Genomic DNA, 24,530 nt, shown 5'->3' with positions numbered 1-24,530 from the left:
ATTGTCGTGAAGCAGCTAGATGATTCCTTTTTTGCGTAATACCTGGTTCACCTGGAGAGCCCGAAGGTTCGGAAAATGGTCACATTACCCGCTGATATCTCCGAGCTGAAACTGCATCATCACGACTAATGGTTACGAAATCGTGCTATAATGGTGGCCAATACGGACGATTGCATTTTTGAGTAAATACCTTAGCATACAATCGGTCAGCGACAGTGACACCGTGTGGCATTTGATATTGTGGACATGAGTATAACTTGTCAACCGCGAATCCAAGTGAAACAAACTGGAACTACTAAACGCACCGCCGCCGCTTTTCCCCCCAAAGTACTGCAATTTTCATGGCACATACTAACACCCTTCGGGCAGGGTTTGAAATTTGCACTTTGCTACAATCGCAATCCGTTGCGCTCGATTCTGCATCGATAGGGGAATGATTTTCCAAACCCTGCCCTCGACCGATCACATTACCATGCATAATGAGAATTGCAGTCACTTCAAAGCCGTGCACGCGTAGTGGGAAATGGTGTAAAATGCCCCGGCAAGGTAATACGCGATACCATGATATTTTGCATAAAAAAAAAATTAAAATCTGTTCCTGGCCAAATAGCGAAAATATAAAGATATTTTAGATTTTACCTCCTAGAATTTCGCATAACTGTGGGACAATGAACTGATTTTGTGCTGGAATACGGCCATTTTGACTCACGCCTAATTTTTAAAATCGGCGTTTTCGATGTTTTTCAGTACGAAAACGGCTCATCTAATCGAAATTACGACTGACATAAAATTGTAGGAAACAAGATTTCCTAAATTGACCAAAATCGAAGAATATAAACTTTTAGTACAACTTTTGATCGTTGCTTTTCTTGACCCAATATATTTGTGATTTGTGCATAAGTTTTAGTCCAATATGATTTCTGCATACAAAGTAATACAAACTATTTGTGAAAAGAACGTTCAAAATTTTTCCTAATAGACGTTGATGTTCTACGATTTTGGTCAATTTTAAAGTTTGCATTGTGTTAATTTAAGAATAATCATCATATTTGATAAGCAAAAGTTTTTTTTTTTTTTTTTTTTTCCTTTGGTTTGTTTTTTCCGTCGATCTTGTTTTCCGTGCTGAGCACCAATGCTACCGACGTGCCAGGAAGGCAGCTCCCACACCTGGACCCTACCTATCGACCCATCAACTCATGAACCGGGGACCAACGGCTTTACTTCCCATCCGAAGGAAGGCGTGATCACAGATGTTATGCCTCAGAACATCCCGGCGGCGCCGACTGGGATTGAACCCAGGCCTGCTGGGGTGAGAGGTTATCACGCTTACCACTACACCACCGGCGCCGTTAAGCAAAAGTTTAAATATCTTAAAAATGTACTAATTTTGTTATAGAAGTTTTTAACAGTTTTTTTTATGACGAAAATTTGTGATATTTTTTTTTGCCTTAGACTTGAGTAGGTAGGCCGTTTCCGTGCTATAATTTATTGAAAATATCGAAAACGTCATTTTTTAAATAAGATGTTAGTAAAAATGGCTGAATTCTTGCACCCTCTCCGCGAAAAATAAGAATGTTATTCTGAGAAGATTTTTAGTACAATTATTTTCTCGATGTTAAATATGTTTTCGTATATTGCTTCCGGTAGCATCACGAAGATTCATCCGACTCATACGAATGGAAAAGAATGCATTTTCATAGGGGGTGCGTATTACCCCCGCAAGCCTATCCACCCCCCACTCTCTAGCTTTCTTGCTCGCTCTCTCGATGTATAGTAGTTACTTTTTTTTTTCGTACTGCTTTGCTCTTCAAATCCATCCCCAACCGTCTGCCGTCGTCGCGTCGGTCGTCGTCGTAAATATGTTAGCCATAGGTTGTTCGTATTTGCTGTCTAGATACATATCAATTTTATTGCGCACCTTGCGATTGAACGAGCTCAGTTTGTGACGCGCCGCGCGGCATTCGAAACGCTTTCCATGATACTGCACGCCACATATCATCGGTCGGTCTCGGTTGTTGGAACGGGGAAAACGCGATATACGACGTCGTAATTACGCTGACAATCAATACAGAGGAGGGCCAATCGCCTGGCAAATTTGAAATTCCCAAGTGAGCGCGCATGTTTGGCTTGGATATAATAGTGAGTAAGAGTGCACCTATCGTACTTTGAACCTTCGGTGACAGCTGTTTATTGATCTACAGCTGTGTTGTTGCCTTCCAACATGGATGATGAAGTCTTCTCTGTTATTTGAGCGATGGTTTGAAAGTTTCCATTAGGCTGGTTCACAGTGAGAAAAGTGTTGCAAAAGGCTACGGTAACCAGTAACAAGTTCTATGTGATCGTGTCGAATTTGATTGCTGACGAAAGCAACATGCGATGTGACGTGACGAATTGACAAACACACATTCGGGAGGAGAGAGAGAGTGCTGTCTAGTTTTACGCTACACTACACATAGTGCATATTGTGAATGCTTTCTGTTCGTTTCTTGGCAAGTCTCGACGCTTGTTACGTCGTCAACGTTGCCTTCATAGAAGCATCAAGTGGCTGCTATAACAGTGTAGAAACCCAGTAAATTCGTGAATATTTGTTGACAAGTCTGTTGCTGGTACTTCCAAATACGGAGTCCCTGGAGGGTGCTCGGTGGAAATAGACGCTGAAAGTGGGAAGTGAATCTGTTAGTGATTTACCGATGCTGCATCGGTTGGAGCTGGCAGAAAAATTGGAGGTAATTTCTACGAAAATTTACTGCACGGTGATTGTGCAATCGGACAAGATGACCGGTGACGAGGAGAACGTAATTTCAATGCTGTTATGGTAATAGGAAGGGAGACGTTGAGTTTTGTATTTATGGATCTTTAACGTGTGGATTGAAATTCAAATCAGGTTCTGGCTAGACCTGTGCGCCGGTCATTCCATTGGTGGCGGCGGCGTTGTGGCGTGACACCGTTTGCTTTGATCGGCGGCGGTGACGTATCACTATGGTGGCCGTAAAAAAAAACTAGAATTTAATCGAAGATAACGTAAATGAAGTGAAAATATTGTGTTAATGCGTGCAATATGTTACAGACACCACCATTTTTAATTTGTTACTTAAAGCGCCATCGCAACGTTTCGCGACAGTATCTAAATTATCTTCCATGGCGGTTTTACAGAAAATGTAATGATCGTGGATACATATGACTTTACGTTATTTGCAGGAATGCTCGATCATGATACATTAGAAACTCGTAGAAATAGATACATGGCACATGTCGGATATGGCAAATGTACTGAAAACTCATTATTAACAGCACCTAGACAACACTCTCGGTTTAAGCACAGACAAACAGACGTAACTCTTTGAAAAAGTTTTTCTTGAAAACATAGTATCTCAAAACACAGGACCTCAGTAACGACATCTCTCGGGCTTCTCGCGGAAAACAAGCTTGCTCACTAACTCACAAACAATATTGCATAAAAGTTCTATAGAATGTATAGAAACGTCAAAGTGATCCGATGCCAGCACTGCGGCGAGTAGTTCGTGGAACTGATAATATTCAAATCAACCGTTAATTGCGTGAATTAAGATACACAATGAAGTGTTACGTCTGTTTGTCTGTAGTTTAAGTATGGTCTTCAATTCCATTCTGCGCCTTATAAACCTCTTTGGAACCATTTTCAAACCGAACATAATGCTTGGGCAATGTCCTTTTCTAATCTAATCTAATCTAATCTAATCTAACACCCACACAGCCAGTTCATGAAAGCATCCTGGAAAATTATAGATATACAGTCTACTCTCCATAGCATAGCATAGCATAGCATATTCTAAGTTGCACGTTAGCCTAGGTGGTACTAACTCCAAATTGTTGTTAGGACTCGTTGCTGTCAGATAGTAGTTGGGGAATAACCACTACCTCTTAGATGGAGGCTGTGTTTTCTTTCAACAGATGAAACTGTCCTGGCCATCATGCTTGGCATATACAGTCATGGTCACGAACTGCTCATTTGCTAATAACTTTGCACACAGTTGACGAAACATAGTTCTTTTTGAAGTAATAGATAGAATTTAGTTTAAACTTGTTATATGTACGTAATAAAAATTAGATTTTAATTTTAGTGATAAACTGTATTTGTACAACAAATGAAGTGAGAAATGCTCACTGGACTGGAATAAGTTGCACACAAGAAACCACAATTTTTCAGTGACAAGTGTGCTGCTAGGGTTCATTGGTTTTGATTTTCAAATGTTAAGATTTACCTACTCTTTGCATATCCATAGTAAACTATGGTCCTAATCTATCAATTACTTTAAAGAAAAACAAATTTCAACAACTAAGAGAAAAGTTATTGGCAAATGAGCAGTTGGTGTGTACAACTGTGCATGCCAAGCATGCTGGCCACGTCCTTGCACCTGGTAGGGATGGGAAAGGAACGTTAGTCTAACATTTACTTAAGAATACTACGACCTCTCATAAATGTCACGGGAGGAGTATTTTTGTTAGTGGATCATAGCAAGCGTCCTACTGGAACTAAGGATCGGAAGCTGCATTTAAAGGTGTTGGGAACGGTTAGGGCAAATCCAGGCCTGACGGACTATGATATCGCCAAGAAATTCAGTGCCAGCCAAAGCACCAAACAGGACACTGAAGCAGAATATACAGGTTAAAATACGTGCCCGGAAGTTGAACAATGAGGTTCTTACAAAGTACGAAGGATGCATCCTCATGGACGACGAAACGTACGTGAAGATTGGCTATGGGCAGCTTCCTGAACAAAAGTTCTATGAAGCCACTGGCATTTTGGCGTGATTTGGCAAGCTGCAACTACAGCGGAGAATTTCTACAGTGATATCGAGACAACGGAGTAGATTTCTTCGAAAAGGGCATCATTAATGTCACATTAATCCACCCAACTGCCCTCAATTCCGCCAATTCCGTTGTTGAACAGAATTTGAAGAAGAGTGGAAAAGTGACTCGGGATGCGACAGAGATGAAGAAATGGTGGAACAAAGCGGTCACTTTGGTTAGCCAACAGAGTGCTCAGAATATGATGAGTGGTATTCTGGTAGTGGTAAACTTTTCAAAAGATTTTGGAATTTCTTTAATGATCTCTAGACTATCCTGAACTTAGCAGTATTTTAACCCACAATTTTAGTGAAATTAAATGAATTACCATTAATTTTCCATAATTTTCCTAATGTTTTAGAAACTTCATAAACACTGATGGAGCTATGCCATAAATCACAAATTATCCCTGAACTACTGGTTTCTACTGAGTTTTCTTAAATATTAATAATTCCCTAGAGCTTATGAAGTTTCCGGATCATTCACATAGTTAATTCTAGGAATATCCCATAATTCCACGAAAGTGCATATCGCATACTATCGCATATTATCTCATTGCGTGCTCTCAACTTAGTGTTCTAGATGCACTTCCACAGCTACTAATTGAGAGCTTACGATGCCAGTACCATTTTTGCATTAGTATAATTGAGTGAGGGAGAAGTCTAGAAGCTTTCCAACCCGAAAAATTCCTAGACCGGGCCGTGATTCGAACCATGCCACCTCCAACCATATGCCACTTTGCTGCATATCATGTGACTGAAAGTTTCTTATTTTATTCAAAGATCTCTGAAATTTCTTGAAGATATTGCATTTTTGTTTTATTTAATGGAACTGCCTTAAAGTTTTTCTATCGAGATTTCATCAATACCAAATCGGAATATTTGTTTTCACTATTTCACTATATCATTTTTAGGACTCAACATTTTTATTTCATCAAGATGGTTCCGTAATACATCCGTTTTATTTTTCGCATCCAGATATAAAATGACTCAAGCTTTATGTAATGGAAGCTGGTTTATCTATTTATCCAATGATGCGGTCTGCTACCTTAATAATACAGAAATCCTCTTAGTTAATAATAAGGTCTTCAGAATTATGCAGTATTTCCTCGAGTCAGTTGCTCCTCTGCCTTTGATTCAGTTGTTCTAAAATATATACATTTCTTATAAATGACATATGTTCATATAGTCAAAATCATGTTTGGTCAATGCTGCATAATAAACCATGTATGAGGAAAATTTTCTGTAAATATTAAATTATCATATAATTTATTTACTTTTTTAGGTAAAGGGAAAAACCCGCGGAAGTGAGAATCACTCACATTTCTTTCTCCCTAAGGCACAAAACTTTCATGTCTTTTCAAATATTCAATTCTACATGCTCAAATAATCACAAATGATATCAACAAACAAATTCTGCATGGAAATTATAACTATTTTGAAATAATAAGATATAAGAGATATTATAAACAATCTGTTTCCATTTACTAACTGGTGCATCATTGTTGGACCATTTAGCGGTATGGGATCTGAAAATGTAATTATTTGTATTTAATATGTACAGCGTAGTCGCTGAGGAAAATTCTTACCCTTTGATGGAATGCAAAGTTTTTCGAAATGCCGTAAAATCTGGATATGCTGGAATTCAAGGAAGGAAATTACAAGGATATTTGCTATTCCCTTTTTTTCCAATACAATTATTATCATTAAACATCCCGATTCCAAATTTAGGGTATTGGGCAGTATTTCCCACTTTTTTTTTCTGAAATCGGCAGCCGCCATCTTTGATTTCAAAATGGCGCTGGATATCGATTTTCGGTCTCTAAACGTCATCCCCATTCCGAAAATATACATATTGAAGGGTATTTGGCAGCATTTCCCACTTTCTGAAACCGGAAGCCGCCATCTTGGATTTCAAAATGGTTTCGGAAATCTATTTACGGGTTTTAGACGTCATCCCGATTCCGAAAATACCCATATTGAAGGGTATTTGGTAGTATTTCCCACTTTTTCAGAAATCTGCAGCCGCCATATTTGATTTCATGATGGCGCTGGGCATCATTTTCGGTATCTAGACGTCATCCCGATTCCGAAAACATACATATGGAAGGGTATGATAACAAGATGGTGCTGGGCAACATTTTCGGTCTTTTGACGTCATCCCGATTCCGAAAATATCCATTTTGAAGGGTATTTAGTAGTATTTCCCACTTTTTCTGAAATTGGAAGCCGCCATCTTGGATTTTAAGATGGAGCAGGATATAAATTTTTGGTCTCTAGAGGTCATCTCGATTCCGAAAATATCCATATTGAAGGGTATTTGGCAGTATTTCCCACTTTTTCCGAAATCGGCAGCCGCCATCTTTGATTTCAAGATGGCACTGGAAATCGATTTTTGTTCTCTAGACGTCATCCCGATTCTGAAAATATACATATTGAAGGGTATTTGCAGTATTTCCCACTCTTGTTGAAACCGGAAGCCGCCATATTGGATTTCAAAATGGCGTGATCCAGATTCTGAAAATATACATATCCCACTTCTTCTGAAATTGGAAGCCGCCATCTTGGATTTCAAGATGATGCAGGATATCGATTTTCGGTCTCTAGAGGACATCCGGATTCCGGAAATATTAATATTGAAGGGTATTTGGTAGCATTTCCCACTTTTTCTGAAATCGGTAGCCGCCATCTTTGATTTCAAGATGGCGCTGGACATCAATTTTTGGTCTCTAGTGGTCATCCCGATTCCGAAAATATTTATATTAAAGGGTATTTGGCTGTATTTCCCACTTTTTCTGAAACCGGAAGCCGCCATATTGGATTTCAAAATGGCTTCGGAAATCTATTTATGGGTCTTAGACGTCATCCCGATTCCGAAAATACCCATATTGAAGGGTATTTGGTAGTATTTCCCACTTTTTCTGAAACCGGCAGCCGCCATTTTTGATTTCAAGATGGCGCTGGACATCGATTTTCGGTCTCTAGACGCCATCCCGATTCCGAAAATCCGTATTGAAAAATATTTGGTAGTAATTCTCACTTTTTCTTAAATTAGAAACTGCCATCTTGGATTTCAAGATGGCGCTGGATATCGATTTTGATCTCTAGAGGTTATCCCGATTCCGAAAATGTACATATTGAAGAGTATTTGGCCGTATTTCCCACTTTTTCTGAAACCGGAAGCCGCCATCTTGGATAATTTAGCGGCGCCGGTAGTGTACTGGTAAGCGTGATTGCCTCTCATCCCAGCAGGCCTGGGTTCAATCCCAGTCGGCGCCTCCGGGATTTTCTGAGGCATTGGTCCCCAGTTCATGAGTTGATGGGTTTATAAGTAGGGTTCAGGTGTGGGAGCTGCCTTCCTGGTGTCCGTAGCATTGCTGCTCAGCATGGAAAACAAGATCGACGGAAAACAAATCAAGGAAAAAAAAGAGATGATTAAATTTGCTTTCGATCGTTTAAAACCGATTTTTCCGTGAGATTAACGTAACAACCACTACAAAGATTTTTATTAACCCTCCGTTACTCGCGCCAACTTTTGTAACACGAGTACTCGCGCGTTGTACTTTGTACAACAGTGTGAGTTTTCCATTGCCATTTTGCAGCCGAGCTACCAATCGATATGAAACCAACGGGTATTCCTTAAAAAACTTTTTTTTTTAACTAAACAAGCTAAACTTTTATCACAGTTAACGCCCAAAAAATGCGAATAATAGAGAAAATGTGAATAGAAACCACGTAAACGGTGTCCGCACTACGTGGGATTTGACTTAATTGGTTACAACATGGAAAATCTAGAGATCCTGACCAGATAGAAAGTTACTGTCTTCGGCAAAGTTGTTCTAAAGATCATAACCTTTTGCTGGTGAAGAGTAGTTCAGAATTTTCTCACTACTCTCTCGAGAGCATGACCAGAAGAAAGTTACTGTCGTTGACCAAGTTGTTCAGAAGGTCAAGGCCTTTTCGTTGGTGGACAGTAGTTCAAAATTTTCTCAATACTTGGCGCTAGTACACACGTGAAATTCTCATATAAAATATCTCGAAATTATGACCAGATAGAAAGTTACTGTCTTAGGCAAAGTTTTTCAGGAAGTCAAGATCTTTTCGTTCGTGGAGTAATTAAGAAAATTCTCACTACGTGGCGCTAGTATACACGTGAAATTATCATATAAAATATCTCGAGATCCTGACCAGATAGAAAGTTACTGTCTTAGGCAAAGCTGTTCAGGAGATCATAGCCTTTTTGCTGATTAACAGTAGTTCAGAATCTTCTAACTAGGTAGTGCTCGTATACATATTACGTTCTCGCATGTGATACATCATTAGATCCTGACCAGATAGAGAGTAAATGTCTTTGGCAAAGTTTTTCAGGAAGTCAAGATCTTTTCGTTGGCGGACAGTTGATCAGAATTTTTTCACTACTCGGTGCTAGTATACACATGCAGTTTTCGCATATACTGTTAGTTACTGTTTTCGGCAAACTTGTTTAGGAGGTCAAGACTTTTTGGCTGGTGGACAGTAGCCTAGAATTTTCTCACCACATGGCGCTAGTAAACGTGTTCAATTCTCGCGTATGCTAAGCTCGAGATTCTGAACAGGTAGAACATTACTGTCTTCGAAAAAGTTGTTCATGAGGTCAATGCCTATTGCTTGGTGCACAATAGTTCAGAATTTTCACACAACGTGGCGTTAGTATACACGCAAAATTCTCGCATGTAAAATATCTCGAGATTCAGATAAGATAGATTTCACTAGTGGACAGTAGTTCAAAATTTTCTCACTACGTAGAGCTAGAATACACAAGAAATTCTCGCATGTGGTTTGTTGCGAGATCCTGACCAGATAGAAAGTTACTGTCTTCGACAAAGTTGTTCAGGAAGTCAAAGCCTTTTTGGCTGGTAAACATTAGTTAAGAATTTTCTCACCACGTGGAGTTAGTATAGATGTACACTTGTCGCATATGCTATATCTCGAGATCCTAATCAGATAGAAAGTTACATTCTACAACAAATTTGTTCAGCAGGTCTAAGTCTTTTGGCTGATGAACAGTAGTTCAGAATTTTCTCACAAACTCTAGGCTTTAACCTCCTGAACAACTTTGTTCAAGACAGTAACTTTCTATGTGGTCAGGATCTCTAGATATATAACAGGCACGAATTTCACATTTCACTAGCACTACGTAGTGAGAAAAATTTTGAACAGCTGTCCACGAGCAAAAATTTTGTGATATCCTGAACAACTTTGCCGACGACAGTAATTTTCTATCTGGTCAAGAACGTGAGATATTTTATTTGCGAAAATTTCACATTTCACTAGCACCATGAAGTGAGAAAATTCTGAACTACTGTCCACCAGCCAAAAGACCTTGACCTCCTGAACAACTTTGACGCATACAGTAACTTTCTATCTGATCAGGATCTCGAGATATAGTATATACGAGAAGTGTACATGTATACTAACGCCACGTGGTGAAAAAATTCTTAACTACTGTTTACCAGCCAAAAAGTCTTGACCCCCTAAACAACTTTGCCGAAGACAGCAACTTTCTAGCTGATCAAGATATCCAGCTATTTAGTATGCGAGAAAGACACGTATATACACTAGCCACGCATAGTGTGAAAATTCTGAACTATTGTCACCCAACAAAATGATCTTGACTTCCTGAAAAACTTTGCCGAATACATTTACTTTCTATCTGGTCAGGATCTAGAGATATTTTATATGCAAGAGTTTCACATCTATAGTAGCACCGCAAAGTGAGAAAACTCTGAACTACTGTCCACCTGTGAAAAATCCTGTTACGCCCTAATTCCAGCTCTATCTAGATTTCTATCTGATTGGGAACTCGAGATATTTTATATGAGAATTTCACGTGTATACTAGCGTCATGTAGTGAACAAATTCTGAACTATTTAGCACCAAGCAATTGATCTCCTGAAAAACTATGTGAAAGACAGTAACTTTCTATCTGGTCAGGATCTCGAGATATACCACATGCGATAATTTCACATGTATACTAGCGCTACGTGGTGAGAAAATTCTGAACTACTGTCCACCAGCGACAAGGCTATGGTCTCTTGAAATACTTTATCAGAGACAGTAACTTTCTATCTGGTCAGGATCCCGATATATTCCGTGTCGTAATCAATTAAGTCAAATCCCACGTAGTATGGTCACAGTTTTCGCGGTTTCCATTTACTTTTTCCCTATTATCCGCATTTTTTAGTTGTTAACTGTAATAAAAGTTTAGCTTGTTTAGATCAAAACAACACAGCAAAAAAATAATTTTGATATCACGTCAAAGTGGATGCACTACAATCATGTCGAAAATATGGTGTAATATTACTTGCTAAAAAGGACAAAATTATCATTAATACAATGCATGAACTGACATTACGCTGCTTTTACTGCATTTGTTTATTTATGTGGTCATAAAAATTACATGAAATTTTCGACATGATTGTAGTGCATCCACTTTGATGTGATATCAAAATTATTTTTTTGCTGTGAAGTTTTTTGAGGAATACTCGTTGGTTTCAGATCGATTGGTAACTCAGCAACAAAATGGCAATGGAAAACTCATGTGTGTTGTACAAAGTACAACAGCGCAAGTAACGGAGGGTTAACACTACTTTAAAACTTTGCAGAAGTTCAATTTTTCTTATAAAAATGCATAATATATATATAAATATATAAATATATATATATATATATATATATATATATAAATCTAACTATTAATTAACAACAATTCCACTAATCTCACTAACACTTGATGCTCAGTTGATCGAAAGAAAACGTCTTACCTTTAGTTTGGCGTTTATTGATATAGTCTCATTAAAAAAAAACCCCTATTTTCCTATCAGAGACGTGTTGGAAACCCGCGATCTCTGTCTAGCATAAGAATTGAATTCCTTTGTCCTTTGTCTCTCTTTATTAGTTTGTGTCTGTCTTGTCCCACCGTCTCGATGAGTCTCATCGTCGCCCACTGGTCACCATAGTCGGTCGAACTCCAGACGAAGCTAGAACCGCACTACCGTTCATACTGGCGACAACGCTCTGATGAGACAACGAAACCCTAGCTCCTCCGCTGATCCTTCAACAATGTACCCCTCTAATCTCGAGTAAGCCGCGAGTATTCGACCCAACTCCTACTAGACATAGATATAAGTGAATTTTGTTAAAAACAATGAACAATGAATTATTAGCTCCGTAAAGCTAACGCAATTGAGCCTTCCAAACAAATGAACTAGATAAAAAAATGTCTCATTAAATCCGGAGATATTTGTATTTTAGTTAATACACTTTTTAAAGGTGAATTTCCGTTTATTAGCTGAATCTCGAAAACTATCCTACTGAGATTTTTTAAACTACATTTTTGGATTCAGCGCACGATTTTACATAAGAATCATTGTTCAAAGATTCAAGTTATTTTTTTTTTACTTTTTTGTAAGCTAGTGTAATAGTTCAGCAGCCTATTCCGTAATGCTGAATGGAGATCGTTTTCAAGTAACAATCAGAAAACGCAAACATGCAGGGTGTTTCTTTCAAAACAAATAATCCAATTTGCATCCACCATTGAGAAAGAGTCATTCATCTCGTTATTCGATACGCAGAAGTACGCCTCTTACTGAGTGCAATAAAGCAAAATGAACACTCACCATCTGCATCAGCAACATCACCGCCGTCCGAGTTGTTTGAACTCATTACAAATTTTACAAAGAATCCCTATTACTACTGAAGGGTTGAACAATCCTGGACAAGGCGAATCTTTCTCTGTTCTCTGCAGAACCCATCACATGGAATATCTAATTAGTGTGATAATTGAGCGCACAGACAAGACGTTCTAGCGATCCCAATCAGGAAGAGGGGAATTTTTATCACTCGCGCACATTATTCTACTTCCATTATATGTACATTTCCCGGTTCAGTCTGATGCTGATTGGTCACTATTAAACCAGAGTTTAAACGCGCACGTCGTTGGCGTCAACCGTTTGTTTGTTGTTTTGCGCAGCGTCGTCGTCGTCGTTTGCGCTGACTGATTGATGCCTAAGTGGTTTAAACGTTTGTATAATCTATTAGCCGTGCGGAAAAAGGGGCTCGTTGCTGCAGATCAGTTTGCTTCTGCATTGCAATATACGGTTTATATTGAAGCAGCGAATTTGCATTTCTACTGAGAAAAGGCGCAAATTGTTTCGGAGGATTGATATGCAAGAGAATTTTATTGCAAGCACGTGCGGGTTGCGAAGACTTGGGTGTGTATGTGACTTTTAGTACTGTTGCTAAGGTTCAATAATAAGTGCAGTTATTGATCACCAAACTTTTTCGTCGTCGCCAACCACCAAACTTCATTCTACTAATTAATGGTGACACTCCAATCCAGAATCGCAAATACCTTTCCCCTTTCGTCCGTGCAAACAAACATATGCACGCACGTCAAAGTAGGCATATCGACCATAGCTCGCCCGTCAGCACTCGTCGCTTATAATACCAAACAAATACCAGCTACTGCAGCCGCGTTAAATAAAACTATAAAGACTAAAAATACCTAAATAAATAAATTCCGTCCACTTTACACATCGTCGCATCGTCTGTGTGACTGTCTGTTCTCGCCGTGTAGGTATAAGTTGTTACCGAAGCGTCGACTTCGTCACACTTTGTTCACCCGTCTCTCGTACTCCGTTGACACACTCCCATAGAGTAGCATTAGTGAACAACCACAATATCGCCCTCTCGCTCACCCCCACCCAGCGAACATACCGACTTGTTTAGATGTACGATTCGCGACTTTTGATCCAACCAACAATCGTCCTGATTCAGTTTTGTTTCGCTCCTTACAGATCCCAGACGTTGCCACAATGGAAACCACGGACAGCTCCAGCTACAAACGACTGATATGTAAGTATTGCCTGCCAACCACCCAAACACTCCTCGATTCTGGGCTTCCGGGGTGGGCTGCTTCCGAAAAAGCACCGCGCGTCATAATCCCCAGGGCGGCGGAGGGGTTTGTAATTCACTTTTCCTCTCGGTTTGCTTCAACACGCTGCTTCCAGTAAGTACCTATGCGGAGGAGCATCATCGTCGCATCGCATCGGTGCGGTGTACCATGAAAAAGCCTTGACATATATTTGTGTGGGTGTGATGTACCTGCTTGCACCGTTCCCATGATTCTTAGGAAAGACGAAGTGCTATTATCACATGTGATTATCGAGTTTAAATTTTTTTTTGGTGGGTTCGAGGCTTAAGCTCGTTGATGATTCATAGCTAGATAGTGTAACACGGAGAAGAAGTAATGATGATGAATGCCCTTTTCTTTATGACTAATGGGAGAGTTGTTGAAAGAAAGCTTCTTACTAGACTGGTTCAATATATTAACGCTTGTCAATTATCTCACTTATACAGTGCTTGTCAGGACAATAGAGCCACCGTCATTTAAAAACATTGTATCTTTGTTGTTTGTGAACCAATTGTTATAACTTATGAAATATCCTAAATGTTATCGTTGCTCAGAATTACACGCAATTTTAATATAAAACTTCTGAGATATTGACAAATATTTAAAATTGGATGCCATTCACTGAAAAAGTTGTTTGTCTTCATGATGTTGATATTCTTGACCATGATTGATCAAAACACTGCTGAACATAATCATAAAATTCGTAGGAATTGCTTCACAAAGTTGTTATGTTTGGCTTACTGACAGTTTATAAAAATATAATAATTTAAGCTTTAAAACTGTTAATACATCAATCCAAACCAGGGCTCCACATTTTCGAAGCTCTAAAATAAACTCGAGTTTTGTTTCTGTCATACAACGTGTTCAACGCATGATTTATTTAACCCCTAGCTAGACTATCAGCACGAAACGAAAATGAAAAAGCAGCACGCTTAGAAGGATAAGCTGGCTGTGGATCTTCTCGTCGTTGCTTTGCTCATCGCTTTCAATGTAAGTAGGAATGTCGATTTTCTAGTTAAACGAAACCTCATTCTGGCTTTCAATCCCTTTCACGAACACTCTATCACCGCTCTTTCAATTTGTTTAGAATGCGTTATGTCCCGTTTTCGTTATTTTTTTTTACGCAGGGCTACATCTGTGATTTCTATATGGGGGTTCACTTTGTGAAAACCGAAAATGGACCATGTATCAAAATCATGAAAGATTTTGAACGTTAATAACTCAGCTTTCCCTGGACCAATCTCAATCATTTTATCACTAATCCATCAGAAATTTGTTTATGCATCTGTTAAATTTAAGACATTATCATTTTTCAAAATGTTACTTTTGAAAATTGCACGATTGTACAACTGTTGCTAAGGTAATTAAAACTATCCCTTATTAATTGCCTGCTAAAAGCGACTTCCCTAACACAGATTTCAAAATTGAATTCTATCCGGTGTTTAACGGATAACGGTGTTTATTCAATCACCACGTGGTGAGTGGTGGTTTTCTCCAATACACAACTAAAGGCTCCCCGCAAGCAGCGAGCTGCAGCCCACATGAGCATCGATAGAAGGAGAATGAAGCCGCACCGCTATTGAGCGGAATCAGTAGCTCTTCGTGAGTCGCTGTGGGCCATCTATGTCAAGCGCGTCATACTAAAGAGTATAAACAGAGAGAACCCCGCTCAAATTCCTATTCCTACACAAAACACAAGCTCCTGCTGCAATTAACAAATAAGATTTATTATATAAGACCACGTAGTCCTACGTCACCATTGCGTGCAACCCCATAGGGCTATCCCTAGTAGTTTGTTGCCAACATTATTTTTCAATGAAATTCATACCGATTTCTTGTGGCAAAAACTCGTAAGTGGTTTTTACGTTTTTTGCCCCGTTGAATTCTTACGTTCTTTTGCCTCAGTGTAGTATCTTAGACTATACCGAAAAGAATAACAGACGAAGACGAGGCCAACGGCAGGCGCTAGGGAAATAAAAACGATTGGAAAAAGCGAGTTGCTAACACGGCAGAAAGCGGAAGCAAAGCTTAAGTCACCTCTCAGAAAAAGTAAGAAGAATTCATCAACAATCATAATCATAAATATTGTTTAGTTCTCGCGTAACATTTGAAAAGGGCCTTTCTGCGTTGATCGATTCTCTTCATCGACTTTCTCTTTGGTTTACCACGGCAACACAAACGAATTTATCTGTACGCTCGCAGAACAGTTCGACAGAAGATGATTTTCAATGGGAAATTCATTTGCAGTCGGATTATTCACGAAAAAGAAAATCGTCGAAGAGAATTAATCAACAATGATAGGTCCTTTTCTCGAGTTGCACAAGAATTATTATAAAATTATTTACTGGTTCTCTCCTCCGTAAAGTTTAGTGTTGGACATTTTATCTTTAATAAATAAAGTGATTGAAAAAAAAAAATCCACCTATAGGTTAATTTTGGCGTTTTTAAAAGACATGTTTGTGACTTTACGCCATTTGATCGTTTACAAGACCATTTTAGTGATTCTTAGCCATTTCTAAGGCCTTTTTGTCAATTCTAAAAGACTTTTGGAGCTTTAGGGATAGTTTTGGCGGTTAAATTTATTTTTCACGCTAACTCGAAAAACGCATTAATGGGTTAAAAATACCCATTTTAAAGTGAAATGGCTTAACTCGTTAATGAGTAAATTTTACACCCATTATTGAGTATCTGTTACCCATTAATGAGTAACTTTTACCCCATCAATGAGTAACAGTAGCTCATTGATGGGTAACAGATACTCATTAAAGGGAAGTTTATCGCCTCGAAAATAAAAATTGGTTTTCGGCACGTTTTTATTTTTAAAAATATTGGGAAAATTTATCAAAAGTCCTAGATTCCTGAAAAAAAATATAAGTAAAAATATTTTTCCTATCTCATCATGAAAAAATTGGACCCGAAAGATCGATGTTTTGTGGTTTTTTGAGTCCAACTTCATGCCATGATGACTTACAATAATGTTTTTGCACGTGATTTTTTTTTTAGAAAATTAGAGAAAAAAATGTAGTGGAAATGGATGTAATGTCGGCCTAAATGCCCCTAATTTGGGCCCCTACATAAATTCAGCAATCGACTAAATCTTCAATAGCGACCAAAAATATCCATTAGTATCGTCACAATGACGCGTTCTTCTAAATAAAATTGATAAATAGTAGATTTTTAGCGATGGGCTCAATCTTAGATCGGTAGGCCAACATTTGAGCCATTTCCCCTATTTAGTTTTTTGATATCTTTTTCCAATATTTTTAGAAAAATCAAAAAATATGTTTTCCTCTTCATGGCAAAACAAAATTTACTCTATAATGAGTTGAACCACTTCTCTTCAAAATGGGTATTTTGTACCCATTAATGGATACTTTTAAGTTAGCATGTATACTACTACGGCCATTGTGGTGGTTCTACACACTTAGTTTTGTTTTCGCCAGGTCGGCAATTTTTACCAAGATTTGCGCAGCAACAAATTTTTCTTCTCAGCAATGGTGTTGCCATGGTTATTTTCCCGTTTGTTTCCTGCCGGGAAAACCTCGGTCGCGCGTGATCTATTTTGCGGTTTTAGTTAGAACATAAGAAAAGCGATACTGTCGGTAAGATATGGACCCGACTTCAAGAACATAGTTGATTATTTGGGGGAAAAGACATTACGATTTATCCCAGGCTACTATTGTGAAAAATCGTAAATGGTAGATATTGGGTGGAACGCTTCAGAATGTTTAGAAAAAAATATGATGCACGCTTGATCCAGTTTGGGATACATTATTGACTGCTTTTGAGAACGTTATTTCATTTGAATAACGTGTTTAATCAGGCCCTAAACAATCGTCTCGTCAGTCAAAGCTTGTTATGATAGCCTAAACAATGCGTAAAGAGCAAATCGAAACTTTGAACGTCGTGTGAAAATTTAACTTAATGAAGCTTAACCTAAGTCGTAGCTTTGTCAGTTGACTTGCTTACTGAGCAAAAAACGCGGTTCCAAGTCCTTTCATATTAAAGAGATTTATGATCAAATCGCTTGTTTATCACGTATTTTGCGAAACTTGTCGTCGTCGTCGTCGTCGTCGTCGTCGTCGTCGGTGCCGGATTTGAATGATTACAACAACTCGAGTAACGGTATGAGTGATATAAGGGACTCGATGGCCTGAGAGCAACCGTTTTTGCTTACTGAGCAGAACATCAACGCGTCTAATCTCAGGCCCATCCACATTCAAGATTCGTCAATGTTCAAAGCCACGCGCCGAAAGCACTGCTGCTGTTGCCGGCGACCGGACACCACTACACACGGTGATTGGAACTAAACCCGATCAGCGGTTGAGGACAGCCTTTCATTGTGTACTGGAGAACACCACCACTCACCACGCGGTGATTGAATAATTCAATATCAGACCACTTTCATGCCACAACCGACTTTGGTTTTTGAAATTGCACCCCCAATGTTGCCTTAAAGTACATGGTATGTTATAAAGGGTGATACGGTCAAAATTTGGTCAAGAGAAAACGCGTGTAAATTGGTGAAATCGTTTATTTAAAGAATCAAATTAAATTTCTTTTTCAAGTTCAATTAGTATAAAATTCAGGAAAAATATTCAGTTAGGCTTCCGCTTTTCCAAATCCGAATTGCCGGGCCTTACGCTTGACCCCTGCCATCAGATTTTGTACAGCCACCTTGTCCACCTTCTTCGCCGCAGAAAGCCAGTTTGCCTTGAACTGCTGCTCGCCCTTAGCAGTTTTTTTGGTCTTCTTTAGGTTCCGCTTGACAATAGCCCAGTATTTCTCAATTGGGCGGAGCTCTGGCGTGTTGGGAGGGTTCTTGTCCTTGGGAACCACCTGCACGTTGTTGGCGGCGTACCACTCCATGGCCTTTTTACCGTAATGGCAAGATGCCAAATCCGGCCAAAACAGTACGGAACAACCGTGTTTCTTCAGGAAAGGCAGCAGACGTTTATTCAAACACTCTTTCACGTAAATTTCTTGGTTGACAGTCCCGGAAGCTATGAAAATGCTGCTTTTCAAGCCACAGGTACAGATGGCTTGCCAAACCAGATATTTCTTGGCGAACTTTGACAGTTTCATGTGCTTGAAAACATCTGCTACCTTTCCTCTTCCTTTTGCCGTATAAAACTCCTGTCCCGGAAGCTGCTTGTAGTCGGCTTTGACGTAGGTTTCGTCGTCCATTACCACGCAGTCAAACTTCGTCAGCATCGTCGTGTACAGCCTCCGGGATCGCGCTTTGGCCGTCGTATTTTGTTTATCATCGCGATTTGGAGTCACTACCTTCTTGTAAGTCGATAGTCCGGCTCGTTTTTTGGCTCGATGCACGGTTCTAGACGATACACCCAGCTTATTTGCGGCATCTCGGAGAGAGAGGTTAGGGTTTCGCTTGAAACTACCAGCAACTCTCTTTGTCGTCTCAGCGGCTTCCGGTTTTCGATTTCCCCCCGATCCAGACTTCCTGGCTGTCGACAAACGTTCCCCAAACACTTTAATTACATTTGTAACGGTTGATTTGGCAACTTTTAGCGATTTTGCCAACTTTGCGTGCGAGTAGCTCGGATTTTCGCGATGCGCGAGCAAAATTTTGATACGCTGCTCTTCTTGCTTGGACGGCATTTTGACAACTGAAGAATGAATTCCAAAATCAAAATAGGAGCAACATTCTACACACACACACCTTCAAAATGAGGGGTGTTCAAGTTTTTTAAATGCAAAATTGAAAGAAATACGTCAAGTTGATATTGACCAAATTTTGACCGTATCACCCTTTATTTAAACATATCTAGATAGAGCTGGAATTAGGCATTACAGATTTTGTAAACAATGACATCTCGCGATGATTTTTAGGAATTCAAGGCACGCCCACGCAAACCAATATTACCGTCAGGTAGGGGAAGTCTTACCCTACCTGTTGGTAATATTTATTTGTGTGGGCGAGCTTTGACTTTCAAGACATCATCAAAAGAAGTTATTGTTTACAAAAGCTGTTACTCCCTAATTTCAGCTCTACCTTGATATGGGAACTGACATCCGATTGATGACCTTGGCAAATGTCAAAAAAAAATACTCTTTTACAAATTTATGGTGGTCCTGAAAAGGACCGTTTTTTTCGTGATGGTTGAATTATGCTGAGCTATTAGGGTGTTAAACACAGATGAGGCTGGTGAACTGTATGTTGTTTGGAATGAGGGTGACGCACTTGGCATAGATGGCCCACAGCGACTCACGAAGAGCTACTGATTCCGATCAATAGCGGTGCTGCTTCTTCCTCTTTCTATGGATGCCCATGTGTTCAACGCCACACGCCGAAAGCACTGCTGCTGATGATTCCGACGAGCTAACACCACCACACACGGTGATTGGAACTGAATCCGATCAGCGGTTGAGGCCAGCTTTGATAGCTAGCTGCTTGCAGAGAGCCTTTCGTTGTGTACTGGAGAACATCACCACTCACCACGCGGTGATTGAATAAACACCGTTTGGTGAGACCGGATGGAATTCAACTTTGAAATCTTTGTTAGGGAAATCACTTTTCGCAGGCAATCGGTGATAATTTTAATTATCATAGCAACAGTTGCACATTCGTGCAATTTTCAATAGTGACATTTTGAAATATGATAATGTCTTAAATTAAACAGATGCGTTGAAATATTTCTGATCGATTGGAGATAAAGTTATTGAAATTGTTCCAGGGACAGCTAAGTTATTAACGTTCGAAATCTTTCATGATTTTGTTACATGTTCCATTTTCTGTTTTCACAAAGTGTACCCCCATATAGAAAGCACAGACGTAGTCCTACGTCAAAAGGAGCTCGTTTGCCTAGTAGCGAACGTTTTCGTTTACTGAACAGAAGACCGTGGGTTCAATCCCAAGCACCTTCGCGCTATCGCTCAGACATCAATTCAGCTTATCGTTTACCAAAACTGCAAACTCAACCCTCTTATCCAACATCCCAGTGATTCCTCGTGGAAGTGCAGAGGTGTTCTCGGCTTCCATAAAAGCGAGTGTCACGTCAACACATTCCTACACATTCTTTTCTTGATCTGCGTTTGGGCGTGGCCGGCGCAGGTATTGCCTAGTTTGAGATCACTAGTTTTTTACACATTGAGGATGAATTCTAGTCCTAAGCATCGTCTATTGGTTCTCTGTGTAATTGCAGCTTATCTGGCAATAACAGAGCAGCATCCGTGGGCTGTGGGGCTCATGCATCTCGGCAAATATGTTTACCAGGAGTTTGGCTTTGCAAATATCGGAAAAAATTGCCGAGATTTAGCAAATAAAATTAAGTGTGTAGGTCATTTTAATGTATCTCAGGCCATTTCTAAACTTTCAAAGACATTTTGTCATAAAGATTTTCTGACGATTTTAGGCCATTTTCGGGACTTTTCAGTTTCAGTTCAAGGCCATGTTTGCGTTTCTAGCACGGTGTGAATATTGTTAAAACAACCATATTTTAGGTTGTTTCAATAAGGATTCTATATTGAAAATGGTTAACTTTGACAAAACATATCTTTTACTATCTTAGTGTGTTTTTGATTCTGTTATCATCCTCAATTCAATAAATATTTGTTTAAAATAACTATAACGTTGGTTGTTTGGTTTTGACCGCTGACAAATCAAAGATAAATTCAAACAAGCGGTAAAACTTGTTCCAAATAAATGTTAGTTCAATTCATGTGGCTTAAAACAAACAACGAGATGCTTAAAATAACCAAAATTTTTGATTTAATCATCCAACATATTTGTTGAAATTAAGTGGTACATTTCATTGCAGTTGTTGAGGTTCTATGTTTGCAAAAAAATATTCAATTTACAAACAGGATTATATCGTCAAGGGCATTATAAGTACGATCCCATGTTGATGATATTTCTCATGTTCTTAATTAAAATCTTGATTCCAAAATCTTGCTAACAAGGTTGAGACTTAGGCTCGAATAAATCATAATTTCGGAACTGACTCAGTTAACAGTTTCTAGAAATCTTCAAGATTCTGGGAGTTGAAATTAGTTTCAATGTTCTCAGTGTAGCATTTTTGAGTTATTACAACGCAGTCTAATTGTATAAATTCCTTGGAGCAGATCAGATTGGTGGGTCTTGACTATATAGTAAAATAACGATGGACAATGGTTGGAAATTCTAGCTAACATAAAGCTTTAGTGTGATAATTTATTATCTAGCAATGGTCTTAGAAGAGGTAAGGTAGATAGTTCCGTTAGAGTACGGCAGTATGAAAATTGAATAGAAGTTGAAAATGAGCTAAGTGCCATTAATGCGACAGTACAAAGTAAAACAAACACCTTTTGCCTAACTCGTACGATGTACGCGGAGATTTGAAGTATGTCTTCAAATCTACAGGCAAAAAGTGTGCCCTCGCCTTTGCTTATTACTGTCTGCGGCTGTGGAATAGTTCTAGCGACGTTTCATCACTACCTAAAGCCCCACGTTGTCGAAAGCATTTCCAGTCGATGAGCAATAACATATTTCGACTTTTTGAAAACATAAACGGAACAAAAGTGCGTTGACAATTATAAGCTCATACTAAAAAGTTGGTTTGTTTTCAGCTGCTTTTCCGGTTTAATTCACACAAACAATAATTTAGTTTGTTTTAACCTAACAGCCTTGTTGAATTCAATTCCAATATATATTTAGCATGAGCCACTTTCAACACCCTAAATTGTGGTGAAAACAGAGTTTATTTCAATTTTAAAACATCTAAAATTTAGGGTTGAATCATCTAAAATTCATATCCGGAAATCTAAATGCGCCACGCAGTCAGGAACTCTATCGTATATCAAACAAACATCCAATTATGACATTCTATACCGGTCTATCAATTGTAGACAGAAAATTACCTCTCTTACTGTTACCACCAATTGTCCAGTCGATGTTAGGAGCTGGATGCATAAATATATGGTGGTGTGTACGATACGAGCGATTCAAGCCGATACCTACACCCAAGTGTAAGTGAAATCTGTATAGAAATGAAACGGTCAGCACTAGAGTAGTTCCACGTCAAATGACGAACCGATCATATTCGACCTTCTTCGTTTGCATAAAAATTTGCATAATTGGTTGTTATTGCCAATCATTCACACTCGGCCATTGTGAATGTTACATTTTTATAAATAGTGTATTGAACATTTTTCAGTAAACTAAAGGGTGATACGGTCAAAATTTGGTCAATATCAACTTGACGTATTTCTTTCAATTTTGCATTTAAAAAACCTGAACACCCCTCATTTTGAAGGTGTGTGTGTGTAGAATGTTGCTCCTATTTTGATTTTGGAATTCACTCTTCAGTTGTCAAAATGCCGTCCAAGCAAGAAGAGCAGCGTATCAAAATTTTGCTCGCGCATCGCGAAAATCCGAGCTACTCGCACGCAAAGTTGGCAAAATCGCTAAAAGTTGCCAAATCAACCGTTACAAATGTAATTAAAGTGTTTGGGGAACGTTTGTCGACAGCCAGGAAGTCTGGATCGGGGGGAAATCGAAAACCGGAAGCCGCTGAGACGACAAAGAGAGTTGCCGGTAGTTTCAAGCGAAACCCTAACCTCTCTCTCCGAGATGCCACAAATAAGCTGGGTGTATCGTCTAGAACCGTGCATCGAGCCAAAAAACGAGCCGGACTATCGACTTACAAGAAGGTAGTGACTCCAAATCGCGATGATAAACAAAATACGACGGCCAAAGCGCGATCGCGGAGGCTGTACACGACGATGCTGACGAAGTTTGACTGCGTGGTAATGGACGACGAAACCTACGTCAAAGCCGACTACAAGCAGCTTCCGGGACAGGAGTTTTATACGGCAAAAGGAAGGGGAAAGGTAGCAGATGTTTTCAAGCACATGAAACTGTCAAAGTTCGCAAAGAAATATCTGGTTTGGCAAGCCATCTGTACCTGTGGCTTGAAAAGCAGCATTTTCATAGCTTCCGGGACTGTCAACCAAGAAATTTACGTGAAAGAGTGTTTGAATAAACGTCTGCTGCCTTTCCTGAAGAAACACGGTTGTTCCGTACTGTTTTGGCCGGATTTGGCATCTTGCCATTACGGTAAAAAGGCCATGGAGTGGTACGCCGCCAACAACGTGCAGGTGGTTCCCAAGGACAAGAACCCTCCCAACACGCCAGAGCTCCGCCCAATTGAGAAATACTGGGCTATTGTCAAGCGGAACCTAAAGAAGACCAAAAAAAAAACTGCTAAGGGCGAGCAGCAGTTCAAGGCAAACTGGCTTTCTGCGGCGAAGAAGGTGGACAAGGTGGCTGTACAAAATCTGATGGCAGGGGTCAAGCGTAAGGCCCGGCAATTCGGATTTGGAAAAGCGGAAGCCTAACTGAATATTTTTCCTGAATTTTATACTAATTGAACTTGAAAAAGAAATTTAATTTGATTTTTTAAATAAACGATTTCACCGATTTACACGCGTTTTCCCTTGACCAAATTTTGACCGTATCACCCTTTATAGCATGAAATCTAATTAAAATGATGTCTGAGGAGTGGGGGCGACCCCGGCGTAGTGGTTAACATCCATACCTCTCACGCCAAAGTCACGAGCTCAAATCTCACCCCCGGACAAGTCACGAATGACCCAAGAGTGTTACAGTGACTATATGTCTGAGGCAAAGTTAAATCGAAAAATATAGTCTTTACGCAGTTTTATTTTTTAAGTAATTTTTATGATTTTTTTTTTTTTTATTTTAGTCACTTTAACACTCTTGGGTCATTCGTGACTTGTCCAGGGGTGAG

At 39.3% G+C, this 24,530-nt stretch overlaps 1 protein-coding gene across 4 annotated transcripts in view; it reads left to right on the top strand.

Annotated features, from left to right (window-relative positions):
• Positions 1 to 24,530, top strand: part of LOC135711271 (3',5'-cyclic-nucleotide phosphodiesterase regA-like) — a 648,988-nt gene that overhangs the window by 443,804 nt on the left and 180,654 nt on the right. For 3 of the 4 annotated variants that reach the window (XM_065234072.1, XM_065234073.1, XM_065234071.1), the window contains one exon: positions 13,664 to 13,721. In XM_065234072.1, the coding sequence (XP_065090144.1) occupies positions 13,664 to 13,721 (58 nt within the window). Of the gene's footprint in view, positions 1 to 1,909; positions 2,727 to 13,663; positions 13,722 to 24,530 lie in introns of those variants that run through there. The other variant, XM_065234074.1, reaches the window with a different exon arrangement.

This window comes from Ochlerotatus camptorhynchus, unplaced genomic scaffold (assembly GCF_037179485.1).
Source record: "Ochlerotatus camptorhynchus isolate MF236.1 unplaced genomic scaffold, CSIRO-AGI_Acam_v1.1 ptg000429l, whole genome shotgun sequence".
NCBI classification, from domain to species: domain Eukaryota; kingdom Metazoa; phylum Arthropoda; class Insecta; order Diptera; family Culicidae; genus Ochlerotatus; species Ochlerotatus camptorhynchus.
This window is presented reverse-complemented; position numbering and strand designations above follow the sequence as displayed.